At 57.8% G+C, this 27,866-nt stretch overlaps 1 protein-coding gene across 5 annotated transcripts in view; it reads left to right on the forward strand.

The window, feature by feature from the left end:
- ATP9B (ATPase phospholipid transporting 9B (putative)) overlaps nucleotides 1-27,866 on the forward strand; it is a 248,910-nt gene that overhangs the window by 210,745 nt on the left and 10,299 nt on the right. For 4 of the 5 annotated variants that reach the window (XM_047828022.1, XM_047828019.1, XM_047828020.1 and 1 more), the window contains 11 exons: nucleotides 6,592-6,753; nucleotides 7,445-7,537; nucleotides 12,195-12,278; nucleotides 12,368-12,538; nucleotides 15,725-15,823; nucleotides 16,460-16,549; nucleotides 17,301-17,445; nucleotides 17,566-17,630; nucleotides 18,484-18,639; nucleotides 18,766-18,830; nucleotides 23,133-23,241. In XM_047828022.1, coding sequence (XP_047683978.1) covers nucleotides 6,592-6,753; nucleotides 7,445-7,537; nucleotides 12,195-12,278; nucleotides 12,368-12,538; nucleotides 15,725-15,823; nucleotides 16,460-16,549; nucleotides 17,301-17,445; nucleotides 17,566-17,630; nucleotides 18,484-18,639; nucleotides 18,766-18,830; nucleotides 23,133-23,241 — 1,239 coding nt within the window. The remainder of the gene's footprint in view (nucleotides 1-6,591; nucleotides 6,754-7,444; nucleotides 7,538-12,194; nucleotides 12,279-12,367; nucleotides 12,539-15,724; nucleotides 15,824-16,459; nucleotides 16,550-17,300; nucleotides 17,446-17,565; nucleotides 17,631-18,483; nucleotides 18,640-18,765; nucleotides 18,831-23,132; nucleotides 23,242-27,866) is intronic. The other variant, XM_047828023.1, reaches the window with a different exon arrangement.

The following is a 27,866-nucleotide window of genomic DNA, read 5'->3' on the forward strand; positions in this document are numbered from 1 at the left end:
ACTGGGAACGTAATCACTTATGAACGTAGACGCGAAACTCTGTTACAAAGTAGGAGTGGATAAAGCCTGGCAACAAATAAAAAAGGTAATGCATCGTGATCAAGTGGGGCTTATTCCAGGAATGCAAGGTTGGTTCAACTGTGATGAATCAATCAGTGTAATTTGTCTACAGGACAAAGGGGAAAATCCGTATGATCATTTCAGTAGCTTCAGGGGGAAAAACACTCTTGACTGAAATCAAACATCCATTCCTAATAAAATCTCTCAGTAAACTAGAAATAAAAGAATTTGTTCAACCTAATAAGGGGCATGTGTGAAGAATCCTGTCATTAGCATGATACTTAATACTTAACAATAAAAAGTAAAGGTGGGGTGCCTGGGTGGCTCGGTCGGTTAAGCGAGCACCTCTTGGTTTTAGCTCAGGTCATGATCTCACAGTTCACGGGTTCAAGCCCCGCGTGGGGGTCTGCACTGAGTGCACAGAGTCTGCTTGGGATTTTCTCTGCCTCTCTCTGCCCCACCCCACCCCCCCAAATAAAGAAACATTTTACAGTAATAGTAAGACCTTAAGAATAAGGCTCGGTGCTTCCTTCAGACGACTGGCGTCTTGTGGGTGAAGAAATGGTCTAAAGGCAGACTGGTAACTTCCAGGGAGACCGTCGTTTCTTAGCTCCCAGCCCCGGTGATGCTGGGGGGGGGGGGGGGTTGCTCACCAGTCTCCTCCCAGAACTGGGGAGAGTGCCTCACACAAGCAGGTGCTCAGAACAGCCCCATTTATGCACTGGCATCTGTGTCAGGTGCCCCAGCAGCTTTCCACTCCTAAGTCGCTCCGGGTAAGAGACCATCCGCTCTCTGTGGCTGGAGGACCGTCCCGTGCTGGCCACACGAGCGCCTCCGGCGTGGAAGTCCCAGATGTGCTGCGGGTTGGGGTGCGGGACGTGACCAACAAGCAGACCCCCGCACGTATAAGTGTAGGTTGTCACGATGGCCACTCAGAGAAGAGTGGGTACACCCAGAGGAGCGCAAGGGAGGGAGCCAGGACGCAGCACCTTAGGCAGCCCAGGGAACCTTCCCGAGCAGTGGAGGCGGGAGAGAAGGCCTGCTGTGGCATGGTGGAGAGGGGGCGTCGGGCCGGCTCGCCAAGCCAGCCCTGAGCACAGACCTGCGACGGGCAGAGGCTGGGGGTCCATGGGTCGGTTCCAGGTGTAGTGTCCATGTCCGTCGCCGCACCTCCCTGGGCAGAAGCCAGGTGGCCATTGCCGCACGGCAGGGCTGTGGATGCAGCACTCTCACCGTGTGTGTGCACGTGTGTGTGCGTGCATGTGTGCGTGTGCATGTGTGCGACTATGGTCTCCAGCCCTCACGCTTGTAGCCCCCTCCCGTCCCGTCCCTCATACAGCAGGCGAGGCTTGCAGGCTTTCAAAGAGGACGTGTGTTTTAACCGCTTACGTGTCTTTAGGAAGAAAACAGAGCCAAACGCCAACGCCTCTGAAATTTTAGTTAATTTCTACATTTAATATCGCTGGATTTAAGCTGTTTCTAGGAGGCCTTCTGGACGAACACTACTGCTCTCTTGCAGAAATGAGAGAGTTGGTATGAATCCGACCAGGTCCCCTGCACTCCCAGTGTGCTCTGAGACGAGGTGGGAAAGCTCAAGGCCAGAGCAAGACCCTCTGCCCACCCTTCACTGAGCAGCTCGCATTAGGGCGGTGATTAAGGCATCTGTCTTGTGGAAGGGGTCACACTCCTGGTTGGCGTCACGTGGAGACTTAGTCCTCGAAACGATGATGATTAAAAACAGTTGTATGGGCACCTGCACTGACGTGACGCGGTCACAAGCCGCTCCCTGAGGCGGGTTGTGCGGGCACGCGTACAGTAAATGGCACACGGGTGTGAGTGCTCCGGTAGAGCCTGCGGTCCTGACTGGGGGGCCCGAGGAGGTGATGGGGCGTCGGCAGGAAGAGACCCTTGGCGGGTCAGGACATCACGGTTGCCCTTCACCTGGGGGGTGTGGGGCCATTTGTGGTTTATATCGAAGTTTTATAGGAAAAGCGTGTCCAGCGTGCGCTTCCTTTCCCACCCGGGGTGGGCTGCAGAACCCACGATCCCCCGTGCTCCTCCTGTGACGGCCACGTGTCTCTGGGGTGCTCTGATTCAGTGCCGTGTTATCCGTGGCGTGGTTTTAGGATCTTGGCAAGCTCGAGGAGCCCGGTAACACACTTGAAAGCCAGACGATGTGAGTTTAATGCGAGCTGCACGGTGACTCTGGTTAACGCTCAGCACGCCTACAGGATGCCGGACTGCCCTCCAGCCCGGCCGCTCAGCTCAGGAGCAAGAAGGCCCACACGCGTCCCTGTGCCTGCACACACGCCCAGAGCAGGGCCGGGGTGCGGGAGGTAGAAAAAATGCAGACTGCTCCTGGGGTGTGGGTCGGGAGTCTGGGGCTCGCCCAGCCCTCGGAGGGTCTGCCCTGCCATCCCCTGCAGCGGAGAGTGGCCACGGGGTGGAAAAGCGTGGCGGGGAGGCCACCGTGGCTGCCCCGCCCCAGCCAGTATGGCCGGCGAGACCACCAAGCCTTTGCTCGGCAGCCTGTGTGCCTGGACTGCGTGGGGGGCCGAGTCGGTCCACCCCTGCCGTGGGCAGGAGCCGAGAGCGTGTGAGCGCCTCCTGCCGCGGGAAGACCCGCCCGCCCGCCTTCAGGTCTGCGGCGTGGGGCTGTGCCGCCTCGGCCTTTCCCCCTGGTCACCGGGGTTCAGACACGTGGGTCCTTCCCAGGATCAGAGGTGTGCCCTTCCCAGATGGCTTCTACTCATTTTTAAAAAGGCAATGAGAAATCCCAAATCAGTTCAAAGGTTATTTTTCCTCTCTTTATTCTCCACCCAGGGCAGTGCCACGTAACGTCCGGGCCTCACTACTCGGCTTTTCCGTTCTCTGCGCGGCCCGGGGCCCCTGCTCCTGCCCTGGCTGGGCTCGCTGGGCTCGGGGAGACTCACCTGGAGGGGTGTGCTGGCATTTGCTGGACCCCTGGTCCGCACAGGGCTCCTGCCAGGCAGGGTCTGCAAAACCTCCCTCGGTTTGGTGGTCACTGGCAGGAGGACTGTGCTCAGCTATCAGACCGGCCCCGGCTGTGACCACGGAGGGACAAAGATTAAGATCCACCAGGGAACCCATAATGGCACAGCCGCACAGGCCGGGGTCCCCCGGAGACCTGCCGTGCGCTCCCGCTCGCCCCCACCCCGAGGGTTGTGTGCACCGTGCGTGCTTCTCCAGCGTGTCGTGTGACGTGTGCACGGCACCACCAGGGCCGGAAGGCCACTGAGCCTCGGCATCAGGGTTTTTACTGGGTCTTTCACGCAGACATGGTTGACCCCACATGGCTGACCTGTTTCCTGCCCCTGCAGAGGTCGGGGTGACCATAAGCCCAGCTCCCCTCCATAAGGCACACTGATGGTGCAGACCGTGTGCAGCCCACTCCAGGGCCCGTTACCGTGGTGGGGACACCCGCCCCCAAGAACAGAGCCCACGGTCCTCCCTGCACGATGAGGCAGTTGCCCCTAAGCAGGGCAGTGTTCTGGCCTTCTATTGACTCCCCGGCAGAGGTGAGGGGTCACAGCATACTGTCCTGCCTCTGACCCCGTTGGCGGTGGCTTTGGTGGGCAGGTTCCACTAACAAAACGTGAAAATCACGAACAAGTCCTGTCGACACAGCAGTCTGTCACAGTATTGGACAGACATTAAGCATTCGCTTTGTGACTGTTCGTATAATTTACCTTCTGGAAAGGAAGAACAGTGATCTTACTGAAATAGTTCATCAAGTAGACAAAAGTAAACATCTGCTCATTTGCTTTATTTCCCCCAAAAGGGGGAGAAGCATCAGTTGCACATGGGCAGTGGGGGCTTCAGGCGCACAGCAGGTAAAACGCTAGGTGATCCCATGAACAGCGTGCTCCCAAAAGGCAGCAGGAGTGAGTCCAGCACTTGAGACGTGGTCTGACCAGCCCAAATGTAATACACACTGAGGGCTTCTGACTTGTTCTTGGTTTAGGTTTTGCCTTACCGGTTTAAATTCAGTACTCTAGCCTGTTGGGCACATTGTCGAATTCGATCCGAGGTTTTGGAGAGCAAGCGGGTCTCCCCTGTGTAAGGACGCAGGCACAGAGAAGGTCAAGGTACACACAGCAGGAAAGGCTCAAGGTCAGAATTTCCCCTTCAGCGGGACGCTTCCCAGCAGTGACCGCTGCGCCACGGGGCAGCCCCCCGACCCGGGGCGTCCGTGAGACGGCCTGTGTGCAGGGCCGGCCGGCGCGTGGACGGGTTCTCCTTCTGGACGTCAGAGCCGATTGCGCAGTGCTGCTCACACAAGATGCTGGTTCTGCACCGTTGACTCTCTAGCTGGCGACCTAATCCGTAACATGGTGCTGTCGCTAATGCTGTGACTTCACTAATTTAAACGGAACTTGTGTTTTTAAGGGGAGAATCGGGGAGGAGAAATTTGCACCCCGCACGTAGCCGTTCCCGCCTCAGCAAGCAGACTGTGCCCCACGGGGGGTCGGGGACCAGGCGTGGGCAGTGGGGCCGGGCAAGGGGGCAGGAAGTCTCCCCTCAGGCACCGGGCGCTGACGGGCCACAGCGTCGGAGCGCAGCTTGCGCACGGCGGGCCGCCTTCGGTCCGCTCGAGAATGAGACCTCTGTGTCCCATCCTTGGGAATAGGAGGTGGCACCACGGTCACTGCCTGTGTCTGGCACTCAGACGCCGAGCCCGGGTGAGAAAGTTGCTCTGAGCCCTCGGCCTTTCTTCTAGGAATGCGTTACTATCTGCGAAGTGATCCAGTAATGCGGGGTCGTTACTACCGTTTCCCTCCCAATCCCGCTTTTCTGAAATTGTTCCGTTCCGTTCACTGTGGGCTGACTCTACCAGGTAATCTTTGTAAAAGATGCAAAATTTCTGCCACGTGAATTCTGGTGCATTGACCTATGTTACTTACTTAAAAAAAAAAAAAATGATTTTAAACCGTGTGTCTTTACTACCCTGAAATTTTACCCCCTACCTGTCTGTTTGGCTCCTTTACGAGATCCTAACATTTGGGGAAATAAAGCCCACCCACCCCCGACCCCGTGAAGGAGACGGACTGCTGTCTGTCAGGGATTTCTTTACGACCAGCCCGTGGAGCGTGGCCGTCGTGCCCGGAACCAGCCGCCCGGCGGTAGTTCCTGCCAGCACAGCACAGGCGACTCGTGCTCTTGGCTGTGTTCCGGAACACGTGCCATCCCAGACGACCCTTCACTTCCACGTTCTCCTGCCTTCCTGTCTCCGGCCACTCGCGGCCTCCCCAGCACACACTGGAGCAAACAGCCCCTCACCCTCAGTTGGCGGTTGTGCTGGAATCTTCCTGTAGTTAGAAGTGTGGGGGCCACCTAGGAAACCTCACCTTGAAAGGGATTCCCGTTCTGTGAGGGAGGGTGACGGCGGAACCCTGACACCCCAGATACGCTTTGGCGTGCACGGCGGCCTGCCCGGTCGCCTGGCCGCCACGGTTGTCCAGGTGAGGAGTTGGAGTGGGGGCGACCCGAGCGTTCCAGCCTCGGAACCAGGGCTGCTGGGCCTCATCGCGGCCTGTCCCCCCGCGATTTCACAGGGAACGCTCAGGCCCAGCGGTAACGCTCTGCTTGCTGGGCAGAACTGAGTGGGTGCACTCCTCCGGCCCGGGGTAAATGCTGGGCCTGTAGTGGGTGAGTACAACCGCAGGCCTGAAGGAAGGGGCGGGGGGCACGGGAGGAGCCCGAGCCCCCCAGCTTGCGAATGACGGCCCTTCACCGAGCAGGGGGGTTGGGGGTGGGGGGGCCCAGCGGACCACGTTCTAGCTGATGACTGTTCTCAGGTGGCTTTTAAAGACAAACTGATTTTTTTTTTTCCAGAAAACACTGTCATGAAAACCACTGTTCATAAATCAGCTTTAAAAATTATTCTTCTGTTTATGATCTTCACATTTTAATGCTAGATAATGAACCGTCAATAAGAATACTTCTGCTTTTGAGGAATGACCGTGTGCCAGGGGACTTTGGTCATTTCAGCGTTAGAACAGTTTGCAAGTCTGTTTTCCTCCTGACCCAGGGGTTGCTGGCAGAGCTGAGCTCAGTTCAGGTGCTCCAGTAGACGCACCAGCTGTCCTCGGTCACCCGTCTGGCTCTCATTTAGAAGGAGAGCAGGCGCCCATCAGGGACGTGGCACTGGCGGGCGGGCGGGAGCTCTCGGGAGGCCCCGTCGCTCACAGCCCGCTCTGCGCCCAGGCCGGCACCTGTGTGGGTTTTAAAGCCCCACCTCTGGGCAGCCGAAGACACAACGGGCAACAAAAGAATGATCGGTAATGGATTTCTTGCTGGAAAGCGAGACCGAGGGACCCGACCACAGTGCCAGGTCATCAGCCAGAGAGTGGTTGTTCCAGGGTCGATACTTGACACGGCGCCACCCCAGGAAGGTTCCGGACAGCGTAGGTGTCGTGAATTGCCGCTGCCGGTCAGCTTCCTGACCGCCGGCCTGCCGCGTGCCTTCACGTGTAGCGCGCGGCCTCACGTCTCGCTGGTCTCCTCCAGGTGGCCCTGGTGCAGTGGACGGAGAGCGTCGGCCTCACGCTGGTCAGCAGAGACCTGGGCTCCGTGCAGCTGAGGACCCCCAGCGGCCAGATCCAGACCTACTGCATTCTGCAGATGTTCCCCTTCACGTCGGAGAGCAAGCGCATGGGGGTCATCGTCCGGGTAGGCGTCCGCCCGTGACCCAGGCTTGCGCTCCGCTCGGGACTGTGCACGCCAGGCTGGTGGCTCGGGGCGGTTCTCTGCCAGTGCTTCTGTTTGCTGCAGTTCTCTCTCTTTAAACAAAGTCCAGACTAAGGATTTATACCGAGAAGTTAGCGAGGCTCTAACGGCAGTGGTTTAAAGGGCAGAATAAGTCAAAGGTGTTAGCTGGTAACGTTTGAAATCCGCTACAGCTGTTGGGGTCTGTTTCTGACGGCAGTAGCACGCCAAGGAGCTCTGCTGGAGAATGAGTTATGACGATAAAGCTGCCGACCTACACCCCTTTTAGATGTTTCCAGAAAATTCCAAAAACATATCCTGGAAGCCGGCTGACCAAAGAAAGCGTATTCGATCGGGCACTGAGAACTTGAGAGGATTCACCTTCACCTTGCTGTCCGAGGCACGTGTTGCCAACAGGTTGCGTTTCAGCAGCCTCGGCACGGCCTGTCGAGATCTGCAGTTAGTTCTCAGTTCTCATTTGCCCGAACACCCAGGAGGGGAGGCTGATGCTGCCTGCACGGGAGGATATTTGAGTAGCTCAGGCCCAAGGAGCACACTCGGGGCAATCGCTTCTTCCAGCGCGTTTCTAGCCAGGCAGCTGCCATCTGCAAGGCGCGGTGTGTCCTTAGCGTGCCCGTGCTCCCTCCCTGCGCAGGACGAGTCCACTGCGGAGATCACCTTCTACATGAAAGGGGCCGACGTGGCCATGTCCTCCATCGTGCAGTACAACGACTGGCTGGAGGAAGAGGTAAGCAGCCTGCTCACGCGTGCTGCCGTCACGGGGGGGATCGAGACACCACGTTTGCGGCCAGACGCCGACAGGTTTCTGGACACGGAATTGGCTCTCCACCAGATTCTTTTTTTTTTTTTTTTAACGTTTTCTTTATTTTTGAGACAGAGACAGAGCATGAACTGGGGAGGGTCAGCGAGAGGGAGACACAGAATCTGAAACGGGCTCCAGGCTCCGAGCTGTCAGCACAGAGCCCGACGCGGGGCTTGAACTCACTGACCGTGAGATCATGACCTGAGCCGAAGTCGGCCGCTTAACCGACTGAGCCACCCAGGCGCCCCTCCACCAGATTCTTTTAAGCGATTCCAGTTCCTCTCAATTTCGTAAAGCAGAAAGGAGGGGGTGCTGCTTAATTGCAAATAGTTTACTTTCTGTATAAATAACTACTCGATTTGGTTTTTGTGGGGATGCAGGTAGGTACGTTAGTGGGCCCTTACGAATAATATTTGTTTCCAGTAGTGAAACAGTAGCATTACTAATCATTCACTAAAAATTCTGAAATAACATTGTATTATATTACATGTATTATATTTTCATGTTTATTTTGTAACCTAAGTTATTTGCAAGATTTTAATTAGAATTTTAGGGGCGCCTGGGTGGCGCAGTCGGTTAAGCGTCCGACTTCAGCCAGGTCACGATCTCGCGGTCCGTGAGTTCGAGCCCCGCGTCGGGCTCTGGGCTGATGGCTCAGAGCCTGGAGCCTGTTTCCGATTCTGTGTCCCCCTCTCTCTCTGCCCCTCCCCCGTTCATGCTCTGTCTCTCTCTGTCCCAAAAATAAATAAACGTTGAAAAAAAAAAAAAAAAGAATTTTAATCTCATTCTAATGTGTACATATGAATCACTTTAAAACCAGAAAATACTGGGGCACCTGGGAGGCTCAGTCCGTGGAGGGTCCAACTCTTGATCTAAGCTCAGGTCATGATCTCACGGTCGTGGGTTCTAGCCCCACTTTGGGCTCCGTGCAGGGCTTGGAGCCTGCTAGTTAATTAGTAAATAAATTAAAATAAAATAAAATACGAATAAAATCAATTCTCTATTTTACCAAATTCTCCCTATAGAAAACAGGATTTATGTTTCGCCTCATGAGGTTATGTTATTGTTTATGTTTGTGTGTTAGTGAAAAAGTTGGATTTCAGAGTCCATGGAACCCTTGTGGGTGTCGGCACAGCCCTCTGTGGTGCTCCTGGGTCACCCGCTGCTGCCCACACCCCACACCCCACACCCCACACCCCGCGTCCGCGGCAGCATTGGCAATATGAATCAATAGCTCCTTCAGGCGCTTGGATTTAATCAGGCCCATGAATAAATTAAATTCCCTGAAGACCTAGTAAAATGCCATAAAAATTACTTTTGGTCATAATGATGTGCCATTAATTATAAAATACTTGTTTAATTTATTTAGCTTTATGAGGTCAAATCAATAAATGTCTTGCAACAGACAGATAATGTCAGATTGTTTTCCACAAAGATAACTTTATTAAAAATCCTTTGTGCATTCAGTGCTCAACTTGACATTCCCTTCCTTTAGATAAATGTTTTGGTCCTCCACCCATGTCTTTGCAGTAATGCTCTTATAGTCTGACGGCCTTTACTTTATTTACAACAAAAACCAAAAAACACGCAGGTTGGGAGAGCCTGAGCATCGCTCCCCACATTGGATTCTTGGCTGTAAACTTGTATTCTCCGCTTATTAAACAAAAGAAAAACAAGCCACCAACACTCTTTACTCACCACGTAACAGAAAGAGCCAATTTTGTCAGATCCGTGACGTCAGATTGTGCAGTGCGCACAGACCTAGAACAACCGCGCCCTGGACGGCGAAAGCGCTCGGGCACTTGGCCTCCTGCCCTCCATGCGCACACGTGGAGCGAGGGTCAGAACTGGGGATCGGGGAAGGCGTGAATGAAGGGGTGCGGTGACCAGTGCCCTGCCGTCCCCAGAAGATGTGTGAGGCGGGGGCGTGGGAGCTGTGCCCACAGTCCGCTTCTCCGTGAGCATCAGACCTACTCAAGCGGCCAGATTAGAAAGGATTTCAGAAAGTCTGAATGGTTCATACTCCGCGTTTGCAGACTTGAGCATCTCAGCAGCAGTCTGGCAGGTGAGCTTTGTGAGACGTGAGCGCCCCACCCAGACAGCGAGCGAGCGAGAACTGCGGTTATCTGGAAGCGCCAGCCTGTGCCCTGAAGGGACAGCGGAGGCTGAGGTCTGTGCGCACGGGCGGGCAGGGCAGAGCGCACGTGCAGAGTCGCGTCTGGACTGTTGATCAGTGAGTGCGGGCACTTGTCCCTAGTGATGTGGGGTTTCCACTCACGGAAGGTCACACACTCCAAGTCCTGGCTCCCTCAGTGGCCGTAACTGCCCGTCTGCGTGGCTTTGTGGCTGCACGCAGGGCTGGCGTCCGGGCTTTGGCACGCACTCCAGGACGTCCCGAGCAGGGTCGCGGGGAGCTGTCGGTGTGCGGTCCCAGCGTTGGATATCCAAGCTTACTAGTACCCGAGTTTCTTTATGAACCAAAAAGCAGCCGATTCATTTGTCTGGGATGCATTCGCCGAAGTGCGTGACTACGGTGTCCGTTCTCATTTGCAAGTACACATTGTGCACGTCGGGGATTCTGTCTGTGGCTGTCGCATGGCTGAAGTGTGGAGCCCTGCACCCCTCGGGCTTTGCTGTGGACACTTGAAGAGACCTGCCCGTCTCTGCGTGGCCCGGCAGCGAGCGAGCGGTCGCACACCCAGGCGCCACCTCTGCCGGGCCCCGGCCCACCGCACCTGCCCCACGAGGCTGTCCGTGCGGTCCGGGAACCCCTGCTGGGGCCGGGAAACACTCCAGAGCGGGGTGAGCACGTGGCCCTGTGCCGTGTTGACCATGAGTGCCGGAAACAGGCTAAACATGCTGCAGGTTAAGCTTTAGAAAGACGCTCGGCCTTCGAAACAGTTCCTCAGAGTTCGAAACTTGAGAGCGTCAGCAAGAAAGAGGTGAAGGGCTGTCAAGCAGCAGGCCTTCGGAAGCCCGCGGCCTGGAGGAGCCTTGGCTGGTGGTAGTGTTCTTGATGTGTAGACAGCGTGGCCGCAGAGAACGGTACAGCTTAGTGCTCAGGTTGTTTTTTACATTTCGTTTACATCACACATCACTCCGAAGCGCTGCTGTTGACGCCCGAGCTTGGGCCTCTTGGGCGCTTGGTCCTCAGACTTCCCGTGCGTCTGTCCCAGCGGCCAAGGAGCCGGTGCCCCACTTGGCAGCGGCCTCCACGTCTTCTCCCGGACGCTCTTCCTCTCCCTGCTCCCCCTGCTGTCCACGCGGGGGCCCCCTGGCGCCCACGTGCGCGCCAGGGACACTGCCCGGTTTGCTCGGCTCAGAGTCCGAGGGCAGTGACCGGCGGGGGCCCCTCTCCCGCCTCCCACCCTGCCTGGTCCTCCAGGGGTGGGGCCTCTATCTGGGGCGAGACAGCTGCTCGCCCCACAGGCCGCCCCCTCCCTGCAGACCGTGGTCCCACCTTTCCAGGCAGCTTTTTGAGGATGTCAGTCGGTCTCCACGCCCCGTGGCAGCTTCACGGCCTGAGGGAGGGACGCGCGGTCACAGAAGGAAGCGGCACCCGCTCTGGGGGTCCACGGCCGGGAAAGCGGCGTGGGCTCCTGCTCCGCCAGCGTGGCTGTGTGCGCGACCTCGGGTGTGGCTCCTCGGTGCCGGCTGGTGTGCACGGGCCGTGTCCCAGCTCCGGGCCCCGTCCCCCGGAGGAGCGCCAGGCACGCCTCCGCAGGTACCGGGTCCGTTTCCAGCAGTGGGATTTGTGTCGATGGCATGTGCAGCTTACGGTGACAGGAGAGGCCCGTCACCAGCAGATAGGTGGGCGCGGGTCAGGCTGTCCCTACACCCCGTCGTCAACTGAGGCTGCCCGGGTTTGCCTCCAACAGGAGAGGGTGTGTTTGGGTGGTCTCTGAGCAGGAGGACTGGACAGCTTCTCACACACCTGTTGAATGCGTTTCCGTCTCTCAACGGGAGCGGGGCCTGTGGTGTCTCTTCAGGCCCCTTTCCCTGCAGGTTGAGACTATGCCCCAGGGGCCTCGGGGTCTCCTCCCCACCCCTCCCACCCCTCCCCCGGCACCAGCGGCCTCCTGAGACCACCCCTCCTCCTCCTCCTCCTCCTCCTCTTCCTCCTCCCCCCCATCCTCCTCCCCCTGCACCTCCACATGAGGCCTTCCCGCTTCCCGCCCTGGCACCCTCACTTCCTGTGTGCAGACAGGTGTAGACTTTGGGAACATCATGCTCCTGACACCATCTTGGAAAGCCTGACTGGAGGTGGGAAGGTGTGGTTGTTGCCCGAGAGCGTCACCATGATGGCAGCCCCGTCCGCCCGCGGAGAGCAGGAGGGGCAGAGCCGCCCTCCCGACACGGCTGTGACACGGCTGTGACAGGAGGCTGTGTTTGCCAGGTGTCCGGGGGGACACAAGCCTGAGAAGCTGGGCGGCGTGGGGCGCACCGACGGACACGGGGACCGCGGGGCCCACGGGCCGGGGACCGGTCCTTCCTGCGGAGCGGTGCCCGCGGATATGCCGGGGACCCATCGCCCCCGCGGGCAGCCATCGGGGCCGCGTGTGACCCGCGTCTCCTTTTCCAGTGCGGGAACATGGCCCGGGAAGGCCTGCGCACCCTCGTGGTCGCCAAGAGGGCGCTGACGGAGGAGCAGTACCAGGACTTCGAGGTGAGCCGACCCCTGCGGGCACCCACCCCGCGCGACCGCCCGCCGGACCGAGGCCGGCCCCCCTGACCGCACGGCCCCTGTCTCCTCAGAGCCGCTACAGTCAGGCCAAGCTGAGCATCCACGACAGGGCGCTCAAGGTGGCGGCCGTGGTGGAGAGCCTGGAGCGCCAGATGGAGCTGTTGTGCCTCACGGGTGTGGAGGACCGGCTGCAGGCGGACGTGAGGCCCACCCTGGAGCTGCTGCGCAACGCGGGCATCAAGGTGCGGGCGCGGCCCGGGCCCGGGGGTCCCTCCTGGAAGCACCCACCGTGCCGCCGGGGTCGGGGACGCAGGACCCCTTCTTCCCCCCCCCCCAAAGTCGCCCCGGCGCCCCACCTGCCTCCCGCCCCAGCCCACAGTTTGTCTCTCTCGCTAGCTGCCCGCCACCCTGCCCTTCCCTCCTCTTCCTTGCCCTACTCTTCCCTCCCCCACCCCAGACCTTCCCTGCCCTACATCTACCCCACCAGACCCCCTCCTCCACCATTCCTTGCCCTTACCCTGCCCTACCCTGTTCTACCCCACCAGACCCTTCCCTTCCCCCATCCCTGCCCTTCCTGCCCTGCCTCTACCCTTCCCTACCCCACCCTACCCTTTCCTGTCCCACCCTTCCGTACCCTTCCCTTGCCCTGGATGTCCCGGCCCACCTGGGTCTCGGGCTCTCCCGTGGGGCAGCTTCGTCCCGGAGACTTTTGTGGCCCTGGGCATCCATCGGGTGTGAGCTCGGGACAACCCCGGCCTCCGAGACCTCGGGTCCCACCCAGATGGGGGTGCCCCCCCTCGTGCCACCGAGCTTCCTGCTCACGACCTGATACGAAGGCGAGGGCCACTCGGCACTGCCTCGTCTGTTCGTCGTGCTGTCGTGGGGGGGTCCCCGTAAGCCACACAACTCGAGGCTGCGTGGTGCTGCCTGCCGGCCCGCCCTGCCTTTTTCTTCCGGGTTTGTCCCCTTCGTACAGGGGAAATTGGTGCGTGGTGGCGTTGAGCGTTAGCTTTGAGAGAGGTTCTTTCTGATCCCACGTGTTCCCAGTGAAGCCCAAAGTTCGGTTACAGGATGGGAGAGAAGATTTATCCCGAGGCTGCCCTGAGGACCGGGCCTCGCGCTCAATGGTGAAAATAACGATCAGCTGGCGTTGGTAGGTAGCTAGTTGGAAGAGAACCAGTAGGTAGCTAGTTGGAGACGAGGAAAGCGGCTCCCGGCATCCGACCGGAACGCACGCGGCGGTTCTGACGAAGACGCGGCAGTGTGTGCAGGGGTGGGGAGGGGCGGTTCTTGCCTCCAGGGGTCCAGGTGGGAGACAAGAAGATACGTCCCTCCGTCCCGGACCTCGGCCGAGTCAGGAGGTACATCTGGCTTTGGAATTACGCGAGAGCAGTTCAGACCCCGGGCTCTTACGTGATGGAAGCCTGACTGCTGTGCAGCAAACATTGGCGGGAAGAGCTGTGACCGCTTAGAAGCAGGGCCCCGCTGGTTTTGTTGAGGTTTTTCATAAACCTCCCCCAGTCTCGGTCGTACGCGCACGGTGGTCGGGGGGGCTGCCGTGGTGAGTGTGCCTCGGGTGTGGTGCGGGGGCGTTCACACTGATCGTTCTCTAAGCTCGTAAGGGTTTCTGCCCTTACACCCCCGTGTCAGGAAGGAGACCCTGCACCTCCGCGTGGCGTGAGGGTGTGATTTCGAGGCCACACGTGCCCCTGTGCTGCACGCGGGCTCGCCAGCGGCCGGGGGTCCGGCCCAAATCGCTCCCAGCTTTGTCTTAACGACGCGTCCATACATGGCGGCCTAGGTCCAGGCTCCATGTGGGAAGTAAGTAAACCGCTCAAGTCCCCAGACGCCGAGAGGACCCCCAAGTCTCGTCGCCGGGAGCCACGCCTGAGAGAACTGGTGTGCCACGAGTTGTTTGCTCTTTCCAAAAATGCGTATTTGTACACGGTACACAAAACACTTGAGGAATCCAGATGTTGATGACAGGTGTTTGCCTCTTTGTGACTAGGCGTGCAGACCATCCAGTTGTGTATTAGGTGTCCCGGTTGTGTTCTCTTTGTAGTCTAGGGATGCTCACGACACATAGCACGTGTTTATGTAATTCCTTTTTAACTTTATTTTGAGAGAGAGAGAGTGCACACACACACACGAGTGGTGGAGGGGCAGACAGAGGAAGACAGAGAATCCAAGCAGGCTCCACACCTTCAGCGTGGAACCTGACACGGGGCTCGAGCTCACACACCGTGAGATCATGACCTGAGTTGGAGTCCAGAGTCAGATACTCAACCGATGGAGCCACCCAGGCACCCCATTTTTTTCAGTAAGAGTAGTAGTGGTTGACATTTTTTTAAGTTCATTAATCTTGAGAGAGCGCACGCACGCCAGTGGTGGAAGGGCAGAGAGAGATCAAGCCATCGGGGGAGGGGCAGAGCGAGGGAGAGAGAACCCCAAGCAGCCTCCGCACTGTCGGCACAGAGCCTGACGCGGGGCTTGACCCCACGAACCGCAAGATCACGACCTGAGCGGAAGTCAGGAGTCGGATGTGTAACTGACTGAGCCACCCAGGCGCCCCTCACGTGTTTTATTTGATACAATTTTTGGCTCGACTATTGCCCGTTTAAAATCCATGTTGAACCTCAGTTTCCAGTGGAAAAACCAGCAAGTCGAGCAAGGATCTCCAGGGGGCTCCTCACCGTGCAAGCCCCGCTTGTTTGCACACAGGCTGTGTGAGCTCTGCCCTTGGGCGTGTCCAGGTGCCCTTGTTAGCCTCGGTCCTGACCTGCCTCAACCCCCGGCATTCCCGTGCCTCCAGGTCTCGGCTGCCACGTCTAACGTCACTTTGCTCCTACTCGTTTTAGATAAGTCGGCAGACTCTTCATACGGTGGTGAAACGTACGGCAAGTAGCAGTTACCATCGTAGCCACTCTTCAGTGTGTAGCTCACGTCACTGAGTGCGTGCCCACTGTCGTGCGCCCGTCCCCACCGGCTGTCTTCGGAGCTCGTAAATCTGAGGCTCAGGCCCCATTAAACGCTAACCCCCCCCCCCCCCGCCGCCCCAGCCCTGGTGTCCATCCTCTGCGTTCTGTCTCTGGATGCAGCAACGCCAGGGACCTCCTACAAGTGGGATCACACAGCGCTTGCCCTTCTGTGACGGGCGCGTTTCACTGAGCATAGTGTCCTCGGCCGTCCCCCGTGTTGCGTCTGGCGGAATCTCCTTCCTTTCTAAGACCGACCGCTATTCTGCGGTGTATGTGCCACGTTTTGCTTATCCGTCCGCCCGTCCGTGACACTGGACAGCTTCTGCGCTGTGGCCGGTGCGCGTGGTGACGCTGTGCACCTGCGCGTGCAGGCGTCTGTGTATGAATAGGCACTTGCAAGAGACAGAAGTGTGCTAGTGTGGAAGCTCACCACCGTCACTGGTCTCCTAGATATGGATGCTGACAGGCGACAAGCTCGAGACCGCCACCTGCATTGCCAAGAGCTCGCATTTGGTGTCCAGAACCCAAGACATTCACATTTTCAGACCAGTGAGTATTTGTCTGAAAGCGCTTTGGTTTACCTGTTGGTTTTGTGGGGATGTACGTGCAAGTGTGTGTTAATCCCTCAGTACCTCCACCGAGAGGGAAACGCCGTCATTTTTTACTCCCGTCTATAAACACGTTGAAAACGGTTTCCGTCAGCCGCCTACCTCATGATGAAAAAGTGACGTTTTAATGGAGAGAAAGGTCTAAATTCACACGTACTTTCCCGTTGTCCTGGGAGGTTCGTTTATTCACCGAGTTTCTATTTTAACACCGATGCGTTCATTTCCTGTTCAGTTTACAAACTGTGTGTTGGTAAAAATTACATTTTTGTATTAGTTACACCCTAGTAGGAATGTACCTTTATAATCTACCGCAGTTTTCAAATGAAATGCCCTTCCTTAATTAATTCAAAGAAAATCAATAAGATGGTCCAAAGCTTGTGTTTCCTGTATGTATTAGTTATGACTGTTTGTAATTCAAACAAAAGTGAAATTTCCCGGCTCTGGACTGCCGCTGCAAGGCCGGACTGCGTCTTAAGTCACGTGTCCACAGAGGTCGCTGTGATTCATACACACGGGCTGTTTGTCCCTCCGACTTGGACAACACTGTAACGTGGGTGCCTCTCTCTCTTTTGTGGAGGTGACCAATCGGGGAGAGGCCCACTTGGAGCTTAACGCCTTCCGGAGGAAGCACGACTGCGCTCTGGTCATATCTGGGGACTCGCTGGAGGTGAGGCTGCTCTCTGACCAAGCACAGGTCTGTCCATCTGCCCGTCCGTCCCCTCCGCGGAGGCGAGGCCGCTCTCTGACCCGGCTCGTGTCTGCTCCCCCGCTGCGGACCAAGGGCTTCCTGGGTCTCACCTGTGCTGCTGGTGAAGCTACTTCTCTGGTAGCAGCACTTGTGCGACCCTGGTGAGCACTTGTGGCCTGAACACGGGATAACTTGTTCCTTCGTGTTTTAGAGGTCGATCCGTTTCCGACTTACAGTCCTCTCGAGGCGCTAGGCCTCATTCTCGCGGTTGATAGCACAGCCGCTTTGGAGCCTCCAGTGTGGCGCCCACAGTCTGGACCTAGAGGTGCCCAGACCGGCATTTCCAGGACTGCGCCCCGGGTCACAGGAACAGGAGACAGGCTCGCGGCCCCACAGGAGGGGCTGGCACGGCTGTTCCTTCCCGAACCACACGCACCCTGAGGCCGGAGCCCGGGGCCCGTGCCCCGAGTCCCCGGCCTCCTTCCTGGTTCCCGTCCCCGGGGGCTAAACCCAGCCTCTGCCAGGGCCGGGCTCCGGGGGTTCTGTGTGTCTGGCCGTGTGCGGGCACCTCCCTGACGCTCCGCCCCGGGCATCCGGCGGGGCAGCTGCTGCGGGCCCCGAATCCGCGGACGGGCGGGGCGGCCGTGACCCGGGGAGGAGGACGCGGGGTGCGCCCGGCACCCGTCCGCGCCGTGCTCTGCGCCTCGGTGCTGACGCCGCTGTGTCGCAGGTGTGCCTCAAGTACTACGAGCACGAGCTGGCGGAGCTGGCCTGCCAGTGTCCCGCCGTGGTGTGCTGCCGCTGCTCGCCCACCCAGAAGGCCCGCATCGCGAAGCTGCTGCAGCACCACACGGGGAAGCGCACGTGTGCCGTCGGTGAGCCTGCCGCCCTGCCGGGCCCGGCCCCCCCCCCCCCCCCCCCCCCCCCCGTCCGCCCCCGGGGAGCTGGTCCCGTGTCTCCGGGCTTCGTGCCACCTCCCGCTCCTGTGCCCGCAGGTGACGGGGGAAACGACGTGAGCATGATCCAGGCGGCCGACTGCGGGATCGGGATCGAAGGGAAGGTACGTGTGCCCCTTGGTCCCCGCGGCCGGCCCCGAGCGACCCCTTCGGTGGTGCGGGGAGAGAGCGGAGCCCGCCAGCGCCGGGCCCCTCCCGCGTCCCCCAGGAGGTGTGCGGGACCAGCCGCCTGCAGCCTCTCCCGCGTCCCGCGTCCCCGCATCCCCGCGTCCCCCAGGAGGTGTGCGGGACCAGCCGCCTGCAGCCTCTCCCGCGTCCCGCTTCCCCGCATCCCCGCGTCCCCCAGGAGGTGTGCGGGACCAGCCGCCTGCAGCCTCTCCCGCGTCCCGCGTCCCCGCATCCCCGCGTCCCCCAGGAGGTGTGCGGGACCAGCCGCCTGCAGCCTCTCCCGCGTCCCGCGTCCCCGCATCCCCGCGTCCCCCAGGAGGTGTGCCGGACCAGCGCCGGGCCCCTCCCGCGTCCCCGCGTCCCCGCGTCCCCCAGGAGGTGTGCGGGACCAGCCGCCTGCAGCCCCTTCCGCGCCGGGCTCCATGCGTGCCACCAGAAAACTTTCCTGCCGCCCCACACCCCGTCTCCCCTCACGTTGGCGCAGGCCTGTGGCGGGGGGTTCGTCTGGTGTGGGAATGAGCCCGGTGCGTGTCTCGCTTTCCCGACAGCTGTGCGTCAGGTGGCGCCGTTTAGAGTCCCGCCCCGGCACAGCTGTGTGGTGTGGCCTGCGGCTGCTTAGGGGCCCCGGAGCCGCCGTGCGGGCCCGATTCCCGCAGGGCCCACGGGCTCCCAGGTCCCGGCCAGCGGCGGGTGCGCCTGTCCCCTGCGGGGCCGCAGGGACAGGCCTCGGTCCTCGGGCGGCGGACGCCGAGAGGCGCTGGGTCCGAGCGGCACCCCTGCTCGTTTCAGGAGGGCAGGCAGGCCTCCCTGGCAGCGGACTTCTCCGTCACGCAGTTCCGCCACATCGGCCGGCTGCTGATGGTCCACGGGCGGAGCAGCTACAAGCGGTCGGCGGCACTGGGCCAGTTCGTCATGCACCGGGGCCTCATCATCTCCACCATGCAGGTAGCGGGACCGCTGCGGGCGCGGCCGTGTGCAGCCGGTGCAGCATGGAGGGCCGGCGGGGCTGACGGCCGCTCTCCTCCCCTCCCCTCCCCTCCCCTCCCCTCCCCTCCCCTCTCCTCTCGGCAGGCCGTGTTCTCCTCTGTCTTCTACTTCGCATCCGTCCCTCTGTACCAAGGATTCCTCATGGTGGGGTGAGTGAGCCACGCGCAGCGCCGTCTGGGTGACTCCACGCACGGTCGGCGTCAGGAGCTCGGACCCCCTTGCGATCTGAGCAGGGCGTCTGTTTCCCGGCGGGGGTTCGGGGCGTGGTGAGGCGGGTGGGCGACCGTGACCCCTCCCTCACGGGCTGGAACACAGGTGGACGTGCCGGGGACGTGGCCGGGGACGTGGTCGGTGACGGCCCCACAGCAGACGCCCCGGGCCGGGACCCGGCGCCACACCAGACCCCGGGAGAGTCTCCCCGCTAGCCACCACGTCTCTCCAGATCCCCCACGGCAGCAACTGCTGCCAGTTCTGCCCGTCGAGCCTGGAAAGCGGGAGTTTTCTGTTACAGTGAATGAAATGGAGCTCCTCTTCCCCTCGTGCTTCAGAGTTACGCCAGGAAATAAAACCGGCAGGACCGTCGGCGTGGCGGTGAGGTCCAGGTTGTGCCTCCCGGCACCGCCTCCCCCCTGCTCCTGCAGAGCCCGGCACCCGCTGCCCTGCGCCGCCCGTGTGGTCGCTCCCCGGGCTCCATCCGCACGGCATCCCTGCGGCGCAGGCATCAGCGGCTCCCCCGTGTCACGGGCAAGGAAGGACACACCCAGGGGCTGGGGAACGTGACAGAGGCAACAGCTCGTAGGGGCAGAGTCGGGGCCTCACACAGCCCGACCTGTCTCCTGCGGTGTTTAGCGGCTTTCCGGGGCAGCAGAGAACGAGCCCGTGAGCGCCTCCAGCCCTTGGGGTTGGGGTTGTTTTGAGTACATTTCATTGACACGTGCCCAAATGCCAAGGTTCCGGGTGATCCGAGAACCCAGGCCGGCCCCCTCAGGCTCCCCTGGACACTGATGTCTGGAAGTCCCCAGCGTCGTCCCAGCGCGAGGCCAACGGCAGCTGCTTGCTGCCCCCCCAAAGCCGCACCCGCCGGGGAGGCGGACGGCAGGCAGACCTGAGCACTGCTCCAGGGGCCCGGGCGGGGTCGTGTGTGTCCTCAGTGCGGCCGCGGGGCCCTCCCACCTGTGGTTGCCTCGGCCTGGGGCCTGGGTCCTCCTGCAGTCACAGGGCCAGCTGTGCGACCCAGCCTCACTCCTGATGGCCCAGGCCCGGGGACGGTGACCAGTGCTGGCGCCCAGAGCGGCACACAAACGGGCAGACCCTGAAGGTGCAAAAGGTTTCAGCGCTGTTTCACGTTTTCCGTTGCCTTGGCCTCTGCGACACGCGTCCCATGACTTGCTGTCGGAGCACGGGGTCCGCACACGACGTTGTGACAGCTGGACTGTTTCTGTGGAGGCCAAAGAAAACAGTTCCCACTTTCTTTCCTGCTGTCAAACTGTGGACTTGAAACACGGAAAGGAGAATTTAAGGGACAGCGGCAATCCCTTCCTAAATGACACTTGCCCGAGTTAGCGAAAGCGCAGCTGTAGGCCTGTCTGCTTTGATGCGTCCCACCACAGCCTGAGCCCTCGTCAGCAGAGGCTGGCACTTCTGTTGGCTCTTACTCAGAGGTAGTTTCTCTGCAGTCCACGAGAGGCATCCAGAATTTTCTCGAGCCTCGGTGCGCTGAGTCTGTTGGCAGTGGAGGAGAGATGCTTTTGTGTTAAGCTTCTTGAAGAGTAAACAGCGAAGTCAGTTTTGCCCTCACCTAGAAAACAACAGTCAGAAGTGGATGTGAAGGAAGCTGATTTTTATCCAAGTCTAACAAGGCCAAAGTAACGTCCTGAGATCGGAAACCCAGCTACAGAAGCTGCAGGACAGTTGGTACAATTCAACTCCGAATATTTCCTGGCGTTGCCCCACTTTCCTCTTGTCGGCTCGGCAGGGGCACCCGTGAGGTCCGTGCGTCCGAGGCGAGGCAGCCGGGCAGCCGTGGGTGCCCCCCCTTTCCCCCCCATCACAGGTCCTGGAAGAAGTCGCGCCTGCCCCTCCAGAAAGCACGTCTCAGCACAGTTCCCCGGGAGCGCGGTGTTCCCAGCCCCTCTGAGAGGCTCACGCGCTCACCAGCAAGTGGAAGTCTCTGTGAGACGCCTGGTGGAGAACCCGTCCCACGTTGCCCGGCCTGCCGGCGTCTCCTGCTCCGAGCAACATCCTTAGGGCCAAGCCGGCCTTGGTCAGTGGGTCCCTCGTGTGACGGCAGCTGCCGCTCACAGGACCTGGGGGCCCTGTGTCTGCAGGCACTGTGGGGGGGAGCAGCTGTGCCCCCGTCAGCTCCTAAATCCTAAGGGGATGGGAATTGTTCCCAGAAGGTTGACAAAAGTAACTAGAAATTTGGAGGAAAGGTAGGGCCTTAAACCAGTTTAATTTAACCCAGAAGTTAGGGGTTCGATCTGTAGGTAGCTCCTGTGACCCCGCTGACCTCCGAGAGCACAGGACGGTGGGCGGTAGCCGGAAACACCCTCCCTGAGAAGGTTCCTCCCCCACAGCCCCGCAGTGACCCTGGGACCCGCGCCGGCAGCTAGGCGAGGTGGCTGGGGTCACTCGCTGTGGTGCTCGGCCACTGGCCGACCTCCCAACTTGAGCGCTTTGTCACGGATGAAAATGTGAAACCCGGTCCTGTTTCGGGAAAGTCAGAGGTACTTTTCTTCATCCTTCTGCTAAGCGTAACCAGAATCTCACAAACGTCGTACACAGGACACGCGTGTGGAGACGTGAGAGGGAAGAGGAGGGCCTGGGGCAGCACCACCTGAGCCCCGGGGTCCTGCCGTCCGTGTGCCCCCCCCCCCCCCGCCCCAGGACGGACGAGCTGGCAGCTGGAGATGGCCCTGGTCCCAGGGATGAGGACCCCCAGGAGCCTGTGCTGCGGCCGAGGGACAGGAGGGGGCAGCCGGCCGGACAGGGAGGGTCCCTGCAGCAGCCCCCATGCCCCGTCCCTACCTCCCTGGAAGGCACGGTAAAAAGCAGTCCTTGGGCGGCATTCAGGGCGGGCGGGGGTGGCACAGCTCCAGGAGACCCAGGCTGCACGGCACCCGAGCGTCCAGGTTTCAGGAGAAAATCACTCGCCACACCAGGAACCAGGAAGGTTTCCGAGTGAGTCAGAGAGAATGGATGCCAGCCCCGAGGAGCCCGGGTTAGGTGTGTCTGACGAAGGCGTGAAGCGGCTGTGCAAAAATACCGTAACGAGAGACGGGAGTGTTAGAACCAACGGAAAGACAAGACTCGGCCAAGACGTAGAAAAAGTGAAGCAGAACCAAATGGAAACGGACCGGAGCGCAGGGCCCACCGCCGGTCGGGACGAACGGCCCAGAGACCCGCGGCCTCCAGGACTCTGGCCTTGTGCCCCTGGAGCCCCAGAGGGAGGGAGGACAGAGGGCAGGGCTGAGGCGACAGAAAGGAAGGCTGACAGCTCCCCACACATGGTCCATCCAAGGACATCCACACCAGGATGCTTCAGCCTGAGACTTCAGGAGACAAACTCCTGGCCAGCGGAGAGCTGGGGGGCACGGCCGAGGACAGCGGGTTCTCTGCAGAACCCGGTGGGAGGGACGGTGTCCGGGCACACAGCCGCCCAGCAACACTGCTCCCAGGGGAGAGGGCGCACGGGCAGGGCCAGCAGTGTGTTTGAAAAACGAAACCTTCTGCTACCGAATCCCCCAGCAGTTAGGCTCCTGGGCTTACGACCCCAGGCGGCTCCTTTGAGAAATAAGCGACAGCTCGGTTTGACACGAAGACCCGTGCAGTGAGTATTCATAGCACTTCTATTTGTGGCAGCCGGAAACGGGGAATGACCCCACTGCCCTCCCGTGATCGACGGGGCCGCGGAGGCAGGCACCCCCACCGGGCACACGGGGTGCCCGCGGCTGCAGTGGTGCCTGGAACAGCCTCCTGGGGGTCAGGCTGAGTGCGAGGCACGAGTGTGGCCTTGCGATGACAAAACTGTAGGGTGGGGGGCAGGTTAGCAGATGCGCGGGGGCAGGGAGGTGTGGGAAGGAGGGGCGTCAGGGGCCCCGCTGCTGCCGGTGGAGGTTCTGACCGCCGGCGCCCACACGACACCCGGGTCGCGGGACGGGGCTGCCACCGCCGGGCAAGCTGGGTGAAGCGCACGGGGGCTCTCTGTGATTTGCTACAACTGCCTGTGGGTCTGCAGAGACCTCAAAATACAAAGCGTAAGAAAGAAAAACGTGGACCTGTGTGAGCATTCGTTCCCTACAGGCTGTGTTATTTGGGGTGAGCATTAAGTCCCAGGAAGAAGCCGAGCCTGGTTTTGCTGTTCGGGATTTGGGGCGCCAGCCCCTGACCGCACAGCTGTGTCGACAGGGGTGCGCGTTCCTCGCGCTAACCTGACTCCCTGTGGGTTTTAGGTATGCGACCATATACACCATGTTCCCGGTGTTCTCGCTGGTGCTGGATCAAGACGTGAAGCCGGAGACGGCGATGCTGTACCCGGAGCTGTACAAGGACCTCACCAAGGTACCCGCCCGCGGCCGTGCCTCCCGGGACCAGCACGCCCGCTCCTGGTGTTCCAGCTGAGCACCTGCTGTGAGGACGTGTGCCAGCCGTGACGCATTTCCAGGCAGGCTCTAAACAGTGTCTTCTCCATTCTTCCGCATGTTTTTCACTTTTCCTAGTTGTTAACATTTTCCTTTTGACTTAAACGTCAGAAAGGGAAAACCGTTTTCTCAGATGTTTGCAGTTAAGCTCTGTCGTGGTGCGTACGAACGGTTACAATCGCAAAGAGGCTCTGAAGCGTTGGGGGGACTTTGGGCAGCTCGGCAGATGGACCCGGGTCACCCAGTGGCCGGTGCGCCCTCGTTGCCTGTTCCTGCGGGAAGGACGCTTACTGGCAGGACTGACTTCCCGTCCACTCGCTGCCGCGTCCCAACACTGTGCACGTCAGAGTCCCGTCTGAGATGTGACGGACAGTGTGTCTCTGTCCCCAGGACCCAGGGCTGTGGTCACAAGGATGCTGCGGAGGAAAAGTCCACCCCCAGAAAACACCACTCCCTGAAAGTGTGCAGTACATACATTTATTTGGCCCCAAACCGCGCCCTGTTCAGATCGAAGTATTCCCGAACGAAGCTCCGGTGTGTCGTGTTTTTTTATGAGACCATGTTTTCATAACGTGGAAAACAGGAACAGCCCCCAGCTCTCCAGGCACAAGTTACAGTGACCTTGGAGTTTTCCAGAAGGCTAGTCTCCTGAAGGAACACTGAGAACAAAACCCACTAACCCCCAATTAAATCCAGGTTGACAATTGCCAACCTGATATCACCAAGTCAGATCTTTAAGACTACAGCCGTGCGGAGAAGGAATCTGCTGGTGTTAGCACAGACTCCGTTCAGCTGATGGCTGACCCCTCGGAGAGCGCTGGCCCCTTAATGTTAATTAAAGGACATCAATCTTTGGGCTTGGTGGGTTTCTTATGGAGTTGGAGCAAAGCAGATTTAAAGTTCCTTGGAAAAAAATACAGAGTGCTCACGTTACTTTCATAGTCAGGACAAAAATAAAGCTATTGCATCAGTATCGTGTAAAATAAAATATCAGTCATTATATTCAAGAACATTTAATTTTATAATAAAATGCAAATATAAAATATATACATCAAGCACTAGTATCTTGGTGGCAATATTATTGTGAATTACAAGGAAAACTGGTTTATTCTAAAACGGCAAAACCGTTATCATTCAGTAAAGCGATACAGGATCAAAGACCCAAAAACTACAGGAAGCTTTTGTGAGTAATTAGAATTTTAGTAGGTCGTGTGTTTCCTTATTTTCATAAACTCCAGAAACGTTTACTTAAATGCCACCTCACACGCCTGAGGCGGAAGCAAGCTTTTCATGTAAGAACGAGACTCCGTGAGCTACTCTGAAACCACGGGCAGTTGGTGGCCCAGCCGCCCACGGCCATTGCAGGTGGGCCCGGGGGCGTGGCCAGACCATGAAGGACTCAGAGAGTGCGGTCTTGACCAGCTGGACGGGGTCGCTCACGGTTGTTCAGGATGTCAAATGCAGATGCCCTAAGTTACCTAGTAACCAGAATGTGTTTACAGGGTCACAGGTGGCCCACAAATCCGTAAACTCCCCATTAGCTGATGCGTTTAAACACAAGGGGACTCAGGAAACGATGTTCAGTTCTGACTGAGTTGGATCTCGTTAAGGTACTAGTTTTTCATTTTTGTTAAGGTGACCAGTTTAGAATATTTCGGTATCCTAAAGTCCAGACATCGTTCCTATGTTATTTTGACAAGAATTCAGCCACTTATCTTCCCGAAGCATCTTTTCCCTGAGATCTAAAATCTGTTCCTTTTGTGTTTATGGTATATCTTTGTAAATCTGAGAGCCTTCAAATCCTTTGAAAATGAGGTAGCCTTAAAGTACTCAACCACCTAACTCGATAACAGTTGAGTCATGTTTTCTTACTGAAGCCAGGGAGCTATCTTGAAGCTTCACGTTGCTTCGTAACACTTTGTGGATGACTCAGGAGGCCGGCGGGCCGTGGGCAGGCGTGGAGTCGCGGCCACTGGAGGTAGCCGGCTGGGCTCGCAAAGACACACGAAGCCATCACTGGTCCCAGGAAGCCACGTGCAGTCGGGAGAGAAAACAGGAACTCAGATTAAGTTAAACGACACACAGCACAGGACAGCAGCACGAAACGAGCCACAGACGGGTGTGAGCCGTCGTCTGCCGCGCTACATGTCCAGCCCATTTTGAGCCCAAGGCCACGATAAATTTCTCAAATACTTTCAGAGGAAATCGAGGGAAGCAGAGTACGGATCCCTTGCAAAACAGACAGGAAATCCTATGCTTGAAAAGAAAATGCCCTGTTTTTCATACTTCCTTGATAACCAGTCTTTTTATTCCCGGAGTGTGAAGGATAAAGCGTTCACCCCTGACTGACTTATCCTAACGGGGTCAGCCAGCCTGAATGTAAATGTCCGCCCTGCTCTGCCTGCAGAGCCTAAGCCCTACCTGGAGTCGGTACCTGTCCAGTAATTGTTTGTGTCAGCGACGGGGTGAAGGACTCCCAACGAAGAGGCCGCCTTCCCTTCTCCTTCCTAAATCCGTATTCTGTTCCTGGCGCAAAGTGCGGTTAATGTTTTGGTGTTCCTCTTTTAAAGGCCAGACTCCGCTCTGAACGCCCACACTTTACTCAAGAGGAGCAGCCACTTGCACGGTCCCGGGCGCGGCCGGTGCGTCAGGGGCCCTGCGCACCCCTCCCTCTCCCAACTCTGCAGACGGCTCGATTTATCCCAGACGGTCTGTGGCCTCGTAGGAAAGGCCACGCGAGCCGAGATCAGGGGTCAGGACTAGTAAGGTGACCCAGGCTCAGCTCAGCCAGCCCCCATGGTCGTAAAATATCTCAGACCTGTAGCTGTGAATTCTGAGTCCCAACACATTGTTCCTGTGTATTCATGATAAATAACCTGCTAACCGTGGAGGCATCTGGGTTATGGCTGCACTAATTGTCAAGGTATGAAGTCGGTAATACCATACAGTCCTTCATAAACAACCTTGACACCGTTAGATGCTCAACTGTTAGGATTACTTCACTATTTTCTTACTTTCTGTTGAATATTCTCAAGATGGCTTTAGCTCTGAAATGTATGTATTCTTCCATAATTTAGAAATAATAGTGATAAGGCAAGAAAAGGAAACTAAAGACAGAAATCAGGGAGGATCCTTTTGCAGATGAAGTAATCATCTCTGGAAAATCCCGAAGCATCCCCAAAACCCTTCTAGACTAGTAAGGTTAGTTACCTAGTAGTAACTAACTACTAGTTACTAGTAGTTAGTTAATTAATAGTTAGTAGAAAAATATATTTAATAAGAAAGAAAAAATATATTTAAAATAGATTTTAAAATATTTAAGAATCTATTTAAAAATATATTTAGGGGCGCCTGGGTGGCGCAGTCGGTTAAGCGTCCGACTTCAGCCAGGTCACGATCTCGCGGTCCGGGAGTTCGAGCCCCGCGTCAGGCTCTGGGCTGATGGCTCAGAGCCTGGAGCCTGTTTCCGATTCTGTGTCTCCCTCTCTCTCTGCCCCTCCCCCGTTCATGCTCTATCTCTCTCTGTCCCAAAAATAAATAAACGTTGAGAAAAAAAAAAAATTAAAAAAAAAATTAAAAAAAAAAATATATTTAATCATTTGTAATTCTGTATATTAGCAATAAACAGTTGAAATCTGAGAAGAGTTTTTAAACTGCGTTTGCAGTGACATAAAGTAAAGTTGGCTTAATGACGAAACGTGTGTGGGGTGTGGATGCTGGAGGCTGTAGGGTGTGAGAGGGGTCTTTAAAGGTCCAAAAGAGGGGTGCCTGGGGGGCTCAGCCAATTGAGCATCTGACTTGTTGATTTCAGCTCAGGTCATGATCCCAGGCTGTGCTGACAGCACAGAGCCTGCTTGGGATCCTCTCTCCTTCTGCCCTTCTGCTCCCCATCTCAAATTTAAAAATTAATAAGTAGAAGTGCAAAAGAACATTTGTGACTGGAAGGCAGCGTGGCCAAAAGCTGACAAGCTGATTCCAAAATTTACATGGAAAGGCAGGGGAACTAGGATTATTAAAAACGTTTTTACAAAGGGGAACAAGGTTGGAAGACTCAACTGTACCCGATTTCAAGACTTTCTATTCGGTAGTAACCAATGCACCAGATAATCAGCAGACGATGGACATGTGGGCCAGTGGGGTCGACAGCCCGGAGAGAGAGCCACCGTGTCACAGCTGATCTTTGACAAGCGTGAAGGGAAATCCAAAGGAGAGGGGTCGTCTTGTCAACTGATGTTGTCGGAACCACTGGCAGAAATGGAGCCTCCACCCACTCCTCACATTTTGGGGGAAACGCACTCAAAATGAGTCCTAGATTTAAATGTAATACTGTTAGCCTTCCGGAAGAAAATGGGGAAGAACCACGTGCATGACCTTGGGGTAGGCATAGTTCTTAGATATGGGGCCAGATGCATGATTCAGAAAGGAAACACTTGGCAAGTTGGACTTTATCATAATTGAGAACTTTAGTTCTGTGAATGACACTGTTAACAAAATCAAAGGGCCAGCTACAGACTGGGGGAAAATACTTGCAAATCATGCAAGACA

This window comes from Prionailurus viverrinus, chromosome D3, assembly GCF_022837055.1.
Source record: "Prionailurus viverrinus isolate Anna chromosome D3, UM_Priviv_1.0, whole genome shotgun sequence".
Taxonomy (NCBI): Eukaryota; Metazoa; Chordata; class Mammalia; order Carnivora; family Felidae; genus Prionailurus; species Prionailurus viverrinus.